We start from the raw sequence: 10,197 nt of genomic DNA on the forward strand, positions 1-10,197 counted from the left end.
ACATACATACATACATACATACATACATACATACATACATACATACATACATACATACATACATACATACATACATACATACATACATACATACTGTACCAGTCAAAAGTTTGGACACACCTACTCATTCAGGGTTTTTAAAAAAAAWTTTTACTGTTTTTTACATTGTAGAATAAAAGTGAACACATCCACACATTGAAATAACACATGGAATCATGTACAGTAGTAACCATTTTTTTTTAAACAAGTCAAAATATATATTATTTTGAGATTCTTCAAAGTAGGCACCCTTTGCCTTGATGACAGCTTTGCACATTCTTGGCATTCTCTCAACCAGCTTCATGATGTAGTCACCTGGAATGCATTTCAATAAACAGGTGTGCCTTGTTAAAAGTACATTTTCTGAATTTCATTCCTTCTTAATGCTTTTGAGCCAATCAGTTGTGTTGTGACAAGGTAGGGAGGGTATACAGAATATAGCCCTATTTGGTAAAAGACCAAATCCATATTATAGCAAGAAGAATGCAAATAAGCAAAGAGAACTTTGAAAGTTTCTTCAAGTGCAGTCGCAAAAACCATCCAGGGCTATGATGAAACTGGCTCTCATGAGGACCGCCACAGGAAAGGAAGAGCCAGAGTTACCTCTGCTGCAGACGATAAGTTCATTAGAGTTACCAGCCTCAGAAACTTCAGCCCAAATAAATGCTTCACATAGTTCAATTAACAGACACATGTCAATATAAACTGTTCAGAGGAGACTGCGTGAATCAGACCTTCATGGTCGAGTTGCTGCAAAGAAACCACTGCTAACGGACACCAATAATAAGAAGAGACTTGCTTGGGCCAAGAAACACGAGCAATGGACATTAGACCGGTGGAAATCTGTCCTCTGGTCTGCTGAGTCCAAATGTGGCATTTTTGGTTCCAACTGCTATGTCTTTGTGAGATGCAGAGTAGGTGAACGGATGATCTCTGCATGTGTGGTTCCCACCGTGAAGCATGGAGGAAGAGGTGTGGTGGTGTGGGGGTACTTTGCTGGTGACACTCAGTGATTTTATTTAGAATTTAAGGCACACTTAACCAGCATGGCTGGTTTGCGCTTAGTGGGACTATAATTCGTTTTTCCACAGGACAATGATCCAAAACACACTTCCAGGCTGTGTAAGGGCTATTTGACCAAGAAGGAGGGTATTGGAGTGCTGCATCAGATGACCTGGCCTCCACAATCACCTGGCCTCAACCCAATTGAGATGGTTTGGGATGAGTTGGACCGCAGAGTGAAGGAAAAGCAGCCAACAAGTTCTCAGCATATGTGGGAACTCCGTCAAGACTGTTGGAAAAGCATTCCTCATGAAGCTGGTTGAGAGAATGCCAAGAGTGTGCAAAGCTGTCATCAATGCAAAGGGTGGCTACTTTTGATTTGTTTAACACTTTTTTGGTTACTACATGATTCCATCTGTGTTATGTGTTAGAATGACATTTTTTGTCAAAAAAAAACTTGGGGTAGGCAAATAAAACTACCTGCGGGCCAAATAAGGCCAGTTGGGGAACCCTGCCTTAGGTTAGATTTCTCTACAGAGAAGAACAAACTGCTCCTCGTACCATGGTACTGTGACATTCTTCTTGTGTGGTTGGTTTTCCAGGTGTGTGATCCAACGCACTATCCCTGCTTCTCTTCCTACTGCAGCTAGTTGGAGATGTGATGTACCTCAGCTTTCATGCAGGTTTATTGTGCTAATTCTGTACAACAACAACACATGCATTATAGCTTGAAGTCCCAATGTTACATGTGAAATATCAGCCCATGCCTCCGCTCAGATCCAAACAAACACTTTCACCAAGTCAAAGAAAACCTCAGTGAGGGAGACAGATGGTATTTTTACTTTATGGGTAATTAGAGAGGTTATTTTATTGATGTTAAGACACAGCCTTGACACAGCTTACTTTAAGCCTCCAATGCAAGCCTCCAATCTTTGAGACAGTACACCTTCTGTGAAGAGCGTGTAACCCTGGTCACTGACCCATCCTCTCCCCATGGTCTATTAGCACCTGAAATGCTGGGCTCCTGAAGCATTAAGGTTATAGAGAGAGGGGCTGCGTTCACACAGGCAGCCCAATTCTGATATTCTTTCCACTAATTGATCTTTTGGCCAATCACATCAGAACTTTTCACATCAGATATTGTTTTAGAGATGAACTGATTGGTCAAAAGAATTGGTCTGCCTGTCTTAAGACAGCCAGGGTGGCCCCGGGTGAGGGTGACGACTAACCTGTCCTCTCCCCACTATGGTTCCTCAGCACCTGAAGGCTGGGCCCCTGAAGGACCCTCTGCTGGATGACCAGGGGGACTTCAACAGGATGTGCGGGGCCATGAAGAAGATCGGCCTGGATGATATGGAGAAGCTGGACCTGTTCAGGGTGGTGGCCGGGGTGCTGCACTTGGGCAACATCGACTTTGAGGAGGCAGGCAGCACATCAGGTAAGCGGGGTGACGGTCGGTCTCTGTCTGACTCTTTCTTTCTCGCACACTCACTGCTCAATATAGTTTCCATATCAGGTTAGCCAAGTTTTCTCTCTCTGTCATGTGAATGTATATACATACATACATACATACATACATACATACATACATACATACATACATACATACATACATACATACATACATACATACATACATACATACTACTTACTCCTCTTTATAGTTTCAATATTTTTTGGCATACTTGTTTGCAAGTTTTCTTAAAGGGATACTTCAAGATTTTGCCAATGAAGCCCTATATCTACTTCCCCAGAGTCCGATGAACTTGTGGATACCCTTTTTGTGTGTGTCTCTGCAGTTTGAAGGAAGTTGCTAGATAGAGCAATTGCTAACGTGCATTGGCGCAATGACTGGAAGTCTATGGGTATCTGTTAGCATGCTAGTAGTTACCCATATACTTCCAGTCATTGTGCTAATGCTAGTTAGCAATTACGCTAGCTAGCAACTTCCTTCAAACTGCACACAGACACATAAAAATGGTATCCATGAGTTCATCTGACAAATCCCAAAGTATCCCTTTAACACATGGCTGGCTTATGAGATGTCTTGTCAGACTACATTACTTCAGAACACATACTGTTTGGTACGCCAACCAATAACAAAGACACAGCTGTCTCTGTGAGTGCTGTGGCAATATGAGTAAAGCACCAGGGCACAGGACAGGAAGCATAAGGGATGCTGAGAAAGTGGTAGTTAAAAGTTTTTTGTCACAGAGCTGGAAGATACCTTGGCATTTTCTCATTGTGTGTTGTTGCATGAAGAAGTAATTTGTCTAGTCTACAGTGGCTTGCCAAAGTATTCACCCCCTTGGCATTTTTCCTATTTTTTTGTCTTGCAACATGGAATTAAAATAGATTTTTGGGCGGTTTGTATCATTTGATTTACACAACATGCGTACCACTTTGAAGATGCAAAATATATTTTATTGTGGAACAAACAATAAATAAGATTTAAAAAACGGAATACTTGAGCATGCATAGCTATTCACCCCCCCAAAGTCAAAACTTTGTTGAGCCACCTTTTGCAGTAATTACAACTGAAAGTCTCTTGGGGTATGTCTCTATAAGCTTGGCACATCTAGCCACTGGGATTTTTGCCCATTCTTCAAGGCAAAACTGCTCCAGTTCCTTCAAGTTAGATGGGTTCCACTGGTGTACAGCAATCTTTAAGTCATTCCACAGATTGGATTGAGGTCTGGGCTTTGACTAGGCCATTCCAATACATTTAAATGTTTCCCCTTAAAACACTTGAGTGTTGCTTTAGAGGTATGCTTGGGGTCATTGTCGTGCTGGAAGGTGAACCTCGGTCCCAGTCTCAAATCTCTGGAAGACTGTTACAGATTTCCCTCAATAATTTCCCTGTATTTAGCGCCATCCATCATTCCTCCAATTCTGGCCAGTTTCCCAGTCCCTGCCCATGGAAAAACATCCCCACAGCATGATGCTGCCACCACCATCTTCACGTGGGGATGGAGTTCTCGGGGTGATGAGAGGTATTGGGTTTGCGCCAGACATAGCGTTCTCCTTGATGTCCAAAAAAGCTACATTTTAGTCTCATTTGATCAGAGTACCTTCTTCGTATGTTTTGGGAGTCTCCCACATGCCTTTTGGCAAACACCGAACATGTTTGCCTATTTTTTTCTTTAAGCAATGGCTTTTTTCCGACCACTCTTCCGTAAAGCCCAGCTCTGTGGAGTGTACAGCTTAAAGTGGTCCTATGGACAGCTACTCCAATCTCCGCTGTGGAGCTTTGCAGCTCCTTCAGGGTTATCTTTGGTCTCTTTTTTGCCCCTCTGATTAATGCCCTTCTTGCCTGGTCTGTGAGTTTTGGTGGGCGGCCCTCTCTTGGCAGGTTAGTTGTGGTGCCATATTCTTTCCATGTTTTAATAATGGATTTAATAGTGCTCCGTGGGATGTTCGAAAGTTTCAGATATACTTCTATACTTCACAACTTTGTCCCTGACCTGTTTGGAGAGCTCCTTGGTCTTCATGGTGCCACTTGCTTGGTGGTACCCCTTGCTTAGTGGTGTTGCAGACTCTGGGTCCTTTCAGAACAGGTGTATATATATACTGAGATCATGTGACAGATCATGTGACACTTAGATTGCACACAGGTGGACTTTATTTAACTAATTATGTGACTTCTGAAGGTAATTAGTTGCACCAGGTCTTATTTAGGGGCTTCATAGCAAAGGGGGTGAATACATATACACAAACCACTTTTCCTTTTTTATGTATATATATATTTTTTTTAAACAAGTTATTTTTTTCATTTCATTTCACCAATTTTGACTATTTTGTTTATGTCCATTACATGAAATCCAAATAAAATCAATTTCAATTACAGGTTGTAATGCAATAAAATTGGATAATAGCCAAGGGGGATGAATACTTTTGCAAGGCACTGTACCCACTAAAAAAATAATCCTTGTGTCCGGGCAGCAGGTGCCATTTTGCTGTGGTCCGCCAGAACACTGCTCTGTGATTGATTTACTTTAATCTTCATCTTCCTTCTGAAGGCCCATGTGGCCTCTTGTGACGCATTTCCATTTACAATGTACACCAGTGTTTTACCCAAAAGGCTCAGACTTTTGTTTCCATCTACGCGGGCCGGCACCCCGTGTCTCACTGAGCCATGGCTCCGGCGAACTTGAAAGCTACTCCCTGGGTACTTTTCAGCTGACATTTACATAACAATGTCTAACAGTGAACTCTAACACCTTCTCACAAAGCAACAGTCTTGAATGATGCAGAGATTGTTGATTCTGCTCGCCACATGTCTTTCGTGCCACACTCCTGATGGAAACACCACAACACTAGAGCTCACATTAACATAAAACACTGGCGGCCCACTGGTGTGGGGGTCTCAGTGGAAAAGCACCATTGTTGTAGTCTGTGAAAGGGCTTTTATTCACTATTAAGGAGCCACTATATACACCAAGGACACTGCGGGCTAGTCATTCTCCTCCCCTTCATTCATTATTAATACAAAGCCATCAGAGTAACTGATGAAAAGGTTCTCATGTGTCTTCTTTGTGAATGTCACTCTTTGTAGTCTTCTGCGCTAATCTCTTACAGAATCATCTTGTATATTTGTATTGTTAGAGCAAGTTAGTATTCTCTCATTTGTCAGGGCTGATGCATTACGGTGTGAATGTCTTGGGCTCTCCTCTACTCACCGACTCCTCATTACACATGCTGTTCCAGACAGCCCAGAGGAAGATCACATTTCTATGGGAATAAGCCATTTATTTTTAACATCAGAGTAAAACGTGTACGTAGTGGCTTTCAKCCCCCCCCCCCCCCCCCCCCCTAAACATCATCCTCACAATGTTACGAACAACATTACTAAACGACGTTACAGTTCTGTATGTCTGTCCCACCAGGTGGCTGCACCATAAAGAACCAGTCAAGCCAGACGGTGGAGTACTGTGCTGAGCTGCTGGGTCTGGGAGAGCAGGACCTGAGTGTCAGCCTCACGTCCAGGGTCATGCTCACCACAGCAGGGGGCGCCAAAGGAACAGTTATCAAGTAAGTCATCAAAGCCCTGGTCAAAAGTAGTGAAATGCACAGTGCATCTACATTTGAAGTCAGAAGTTTACATACACCTTAACCAAATACATTTAAACTCAGTTTTTCACAATTCCTGACATCTAATCCTAGTAAAAAGTCCCTGTCCTAGGTCAGTTAGGATCACCACTTTATTTTAAGAATGTGAAATGTCAGAATAATAGTAGAGAGAATTATTTATTTCAGCTTTTAATTCTTTCATCACATTCCCAGTGGGTCAGAAGTTTACATACACTCAATTAGTTTTTGGTAGCATTGCCTTTGAATTGTTTCACTTCGGTCAAACATTTCAGGTAGCCTTCCACAAGCTTCCCACAATAAGTTGGGTGAATTTTTGGCCCATTCCTCCTGACAGAGCTGGTGTAATTGAGTCAGGTTTGTAGGCCTTCTTACTCGCACACGCTTTTTCAGTTCTGCCCACAAATTTTCTATAGGACTGAGGTCAGGGCTTTATGATGGCCACTCCAATACCTTGACTTTGTTGTCCTTAAGCCATTTTGCCACAGCTTTGAAAGTATGCTTGGGGTCATTGTCCATTTGGAAGACCCATTTGCGACCAAGCTTTAACTTCCTGACTGATGTCCTCCAAACATAACGATGGTCATTATGGCCAAACAGTTCTATTTTTGTTTCATCAGATCAGAGGACATTTCTCCAAAAAGTACAATATTTTCCCCATGTGCATTTGCAAACCATAGTCTGGCTTTTTTTATGGCGGTTTTGGAGCAGTGGCTTCTTCCTTGCTGAGCGGCCTTTCAGGTTATGTCGATATAGGACTCGTTTTACTGGTCTACAATTATTTTTCTGAGGTCTTGGCTGATTTCTTTTGATTTTCCCATGATGTCAAGCAAAGAGGCACTGAGTTTGAAGGTAGGCCTTGAAATACATCCACATTGACTCACCTCCAATTGACTCATTTGATGTCAATTAGGCTATCAGAAGCTTCTAAAGCCATGACATCATTTTCTGGAATTTATCAAGCCGTTTAAAGGCACAGTCAACTTAGTTTATGTAAACTTCTGACCCACTGGAAATGTGATACAGTGAATTATAAGTTAAATATTCTCTGTAAACAATTGTAGGAAAAATGACTTGTGTCATGCACAAAGTAGATGTCTTAACCGACTTCCCAAAACTATAGTTTGTTAACAAGAAATTGTTGGAGTGGTTGAAAAACGAGTTTTAATGACTCCAACCTAAGTGTATGTAAACTTCCGACTTCAACTGTATATGTATCTGTGTTTGTGTGTGTGTGTCCGACATCACTCCCAGTGAGTATTGTGCTGAGAGTTAAAAATAGGAGCGCTATTCTGTCACACACACCGCAGCATCAGCCAGCAGCAGCCATGCATGCATCCTCCCTCCCTCAGCCCTACCATACTTTTCCTGTTGATGATAGAACACACTGGTAGAGGTAGGGCTGAGCAGTGAAGAGGAGAGAGAATCACAGTATTACATGCAGAGAAGAGTCAATATGGTCATGTTGCTGTGGGAAACAATACGGTCATGTTGCTGTGGGAAACAATCAAATCAAATCAAATCAAATTTTATTAGTCACATACACATGGTTAGCAGATGTTAATGCGAGTGTAGCGAAATGCTTGTGCTTCTAGTTCCGACAATGCAGTAATAACCAACAAGTAATCTAACCTAACAATTCCACAACTACTACCTTATACACACACAAGTGTAAAGGGATAAAGAATATGTACATAAAGATATATGAAAAGAGAGAGATCCACATTGACTATCACCTCCAATTGACTCATTTGATGTCCAATTAGGCTATCAGAAGCTTCTAAAGCCATGACATCATTTTCTGGAATTTATCAAGCCGTTTAAAGGCACAGTCCAACTTAGTTTTATGTAAACTTCTGACCCACTGGAAATGTGATACCAGTGAATTATAAGTTAAATAATTCTCTGTAAACAATTGTAGAAAAAATGACTTGTGTCATGCAAAAGTAGATGTCTTAACCGACTTCCCAAAACTATAGTTTGTTAAACAAGAAATTGTTGGAGTGGTTGAAAAAACGGAGTTTTAATGACTCCACCTAAGTGTAATGTAAACTTCCGACTTCAACTGTATATGTATCTGTGTTTGTGTGTGTGTGTCCGACATCACTCCCAGTGAGTTATTGTGCTGAGAGTTAAAAATAGGAGCGCTATTCTGTCAACACAACACCGCAGCATCAGCCAGCAGCAGCCATGCATGCATCCTCCCTCCTCAGCCCTAACATACTTTTCTGTGATGATAGAACACACTGGTAGAGGTAGGGACTGAGCAGTGAAGAGGAAGAGAAAATCACAGTATTACAATGCCAGAGAAGAGTCAATATGGTCATGTTGCTGTGGGAAACAATACGGTCATGTTGCTGTGGGAAACAATCAAATCAAATCAAAAATCAAATTTTATTAGTCACATACACATGGTTAGCAGATGTTAATGCGAGTGTAGCGAAATGCTTGGTGCTTCTAGTTCCGCACATGCAGTAAATAACCAACAAGTAATTCTAACCTAACAATTCCACAACACTAACCTTATACACACACAAGTGTAAAGGGATAAAGAATATGTACATAAAGATATATGAATGAGTGGTGGTACAGAACGGCATAGGCAAGATGACAGTAGATGGTAATAGAGTACGGTATATACATATGAGATGAGTACTGTAGGGTATGTAAACATAAAGTGGGCACAGTTTAAAGTGGCTAGTGGTACATGTATTACATAAAGATGGCAAAGATGCAGTAGAATGATATAGAGTACAGTATATACATATGAGATGGGTAATGTAGGGTATGTAAACATTATATTAAAGTGGCATTGTTTAAAAGTGGCTAGTGGTACATTTTTTACATAATTCCATCAATTCCCATTTTTAAAGTGGCTGGAGTTGAGTCAGTATGTTGGCAAGCGGCCGCTAAATGTTAGTGGTGGCTGTTTAACAGTCTGATGGCCTTGAGATAGAAGCTGTTTTTTCAGTCTCTCGGTCCCTGCTTTGATGCACCTGTACTGACTCGCCTTCTGGATGATAGCGGGGTGAACAGGCAGTTGGCTTGGGTGGTTGTTGCTGTGGGAAACAGATAAGGTCATGTTGCTGTGGGAAACGATAAGGTCCATGTTGCTGTGGGTACGATGCGGTCATGTTGCTGTGGGTAACAATACGAGGTCATGTTGCTGTGGGTAACAATAAGGTCAATTTGCTGTGGGTAACAATAAGGTCATGTTGCTGTGGGAAACAATAAGGTCATGTTGCTGTGGGTAACGATCGGTCATGTTGCTGTGGTAACAATAAGGTCATGTTGCTGTGGGAAACAATAAGGTCATGTTGCTGTGGGAAACAATAAAGGTCATGTTGCCTGTGGGTAACAATAAGGTCATGTTGCTGTGGGTACAATAAGGCATGTTGCTGTGGGAAACAATAAGGTCATGTTGCTGTGGGAAACAATAAGGTCATGGTGCTGTGGGAACAAAAAGGTCATGTGCTGTGGGTAACAATAAGGTCATGTTGCGTGGGAAACAATAAGGTCCATGTTGCTGTGGGAAAATACAATAAGGTCATATGTTGCGTGGGAAACAATAAGGTCATGTTGCTGTGGGAACATAAGGTCATGTTGCTGTGGGACAATAAGGTCATGTTGCTGTGGGAAACAATACAGTTGCTGTGCCAAGTGGTCTGCTCTGTGTAGGAAACAATAAGGTCATGTTTGCTGTGGGAAACATAAGGTCATTTGCTGTGGGAAAAACGATAGGTCATGTGCTGTGGGAAACACATAACGTGTCATGTTGCTGTGGTGAAACCATAACGGTCAATGTTGCTGTGGGAAACGATACGGGGGGTTTTCAATGTTGTCTTTGCTGTGGGAAACGATAGGTCCCATAGTTGCTGTGGGATAACAATAGGTCATGTTGCTGTGGGAAAACGATATCGTGTCTGAAACTAATTGGTTGCTGTGGGGATAACGATACGGTCATGTTGCTGTGGAAACCGATAAGGTCATGTTGCTGGTACGGGTAATAACGATACTGCGTCATGTTTGTGTGTGGTAAACGATACGGTCATGTTGCTGTGGGGAAAG

The 10,197-nt window shown here is 41.9% G+C and overlaps 1 protein-coding gene across 5 annotated transcripts in view; it reads left to right on the forward strand.

Annotated features, from left to right (window-relative positions):
* Positions 1 to 10,197, forward strand: part of LOC111954568 (unconventional myosin-VI-like) — a 126,620-nt gene that overhangs the window by 54,338 nt on the left and 62,085 nt on the right. For all 5 annotated transcript variants that reach the window (XM_023974407.1, XM_023974406.1, XM_023974410.3 and 2 more), the window contains exons 11-12: positions 2,299 to 2,479; positions 5,928 to 6,072. In XM_023974407.1, the coding sequence (XP_023830175.1) occupies positions 2,299 to 2,479; positions 5,928 to 6,072 (326 nt within the window). The remainder of the gene's footprint in view (positions 1 to 2,298; positions 2,480 to 5,927; positions 6,073 to 10,197) is intronic.

This window comes from Salvelinus sp. IW2-2015, linkage group LG28 (assembly GCF_002910315.2).
Source record: "Salvelinus sp. IW2-2015 linkage group LG28, ASM291031v2, whole genome shotgun sequence".
In the NCBI taxonomy this organism is placed as follows: Eukaryota; Metazoa; Chordata; class Actinopteri; order Salmoniformes; family Salmonidae; genus Salvelinus; species Salvelinus sp. IW2-2015.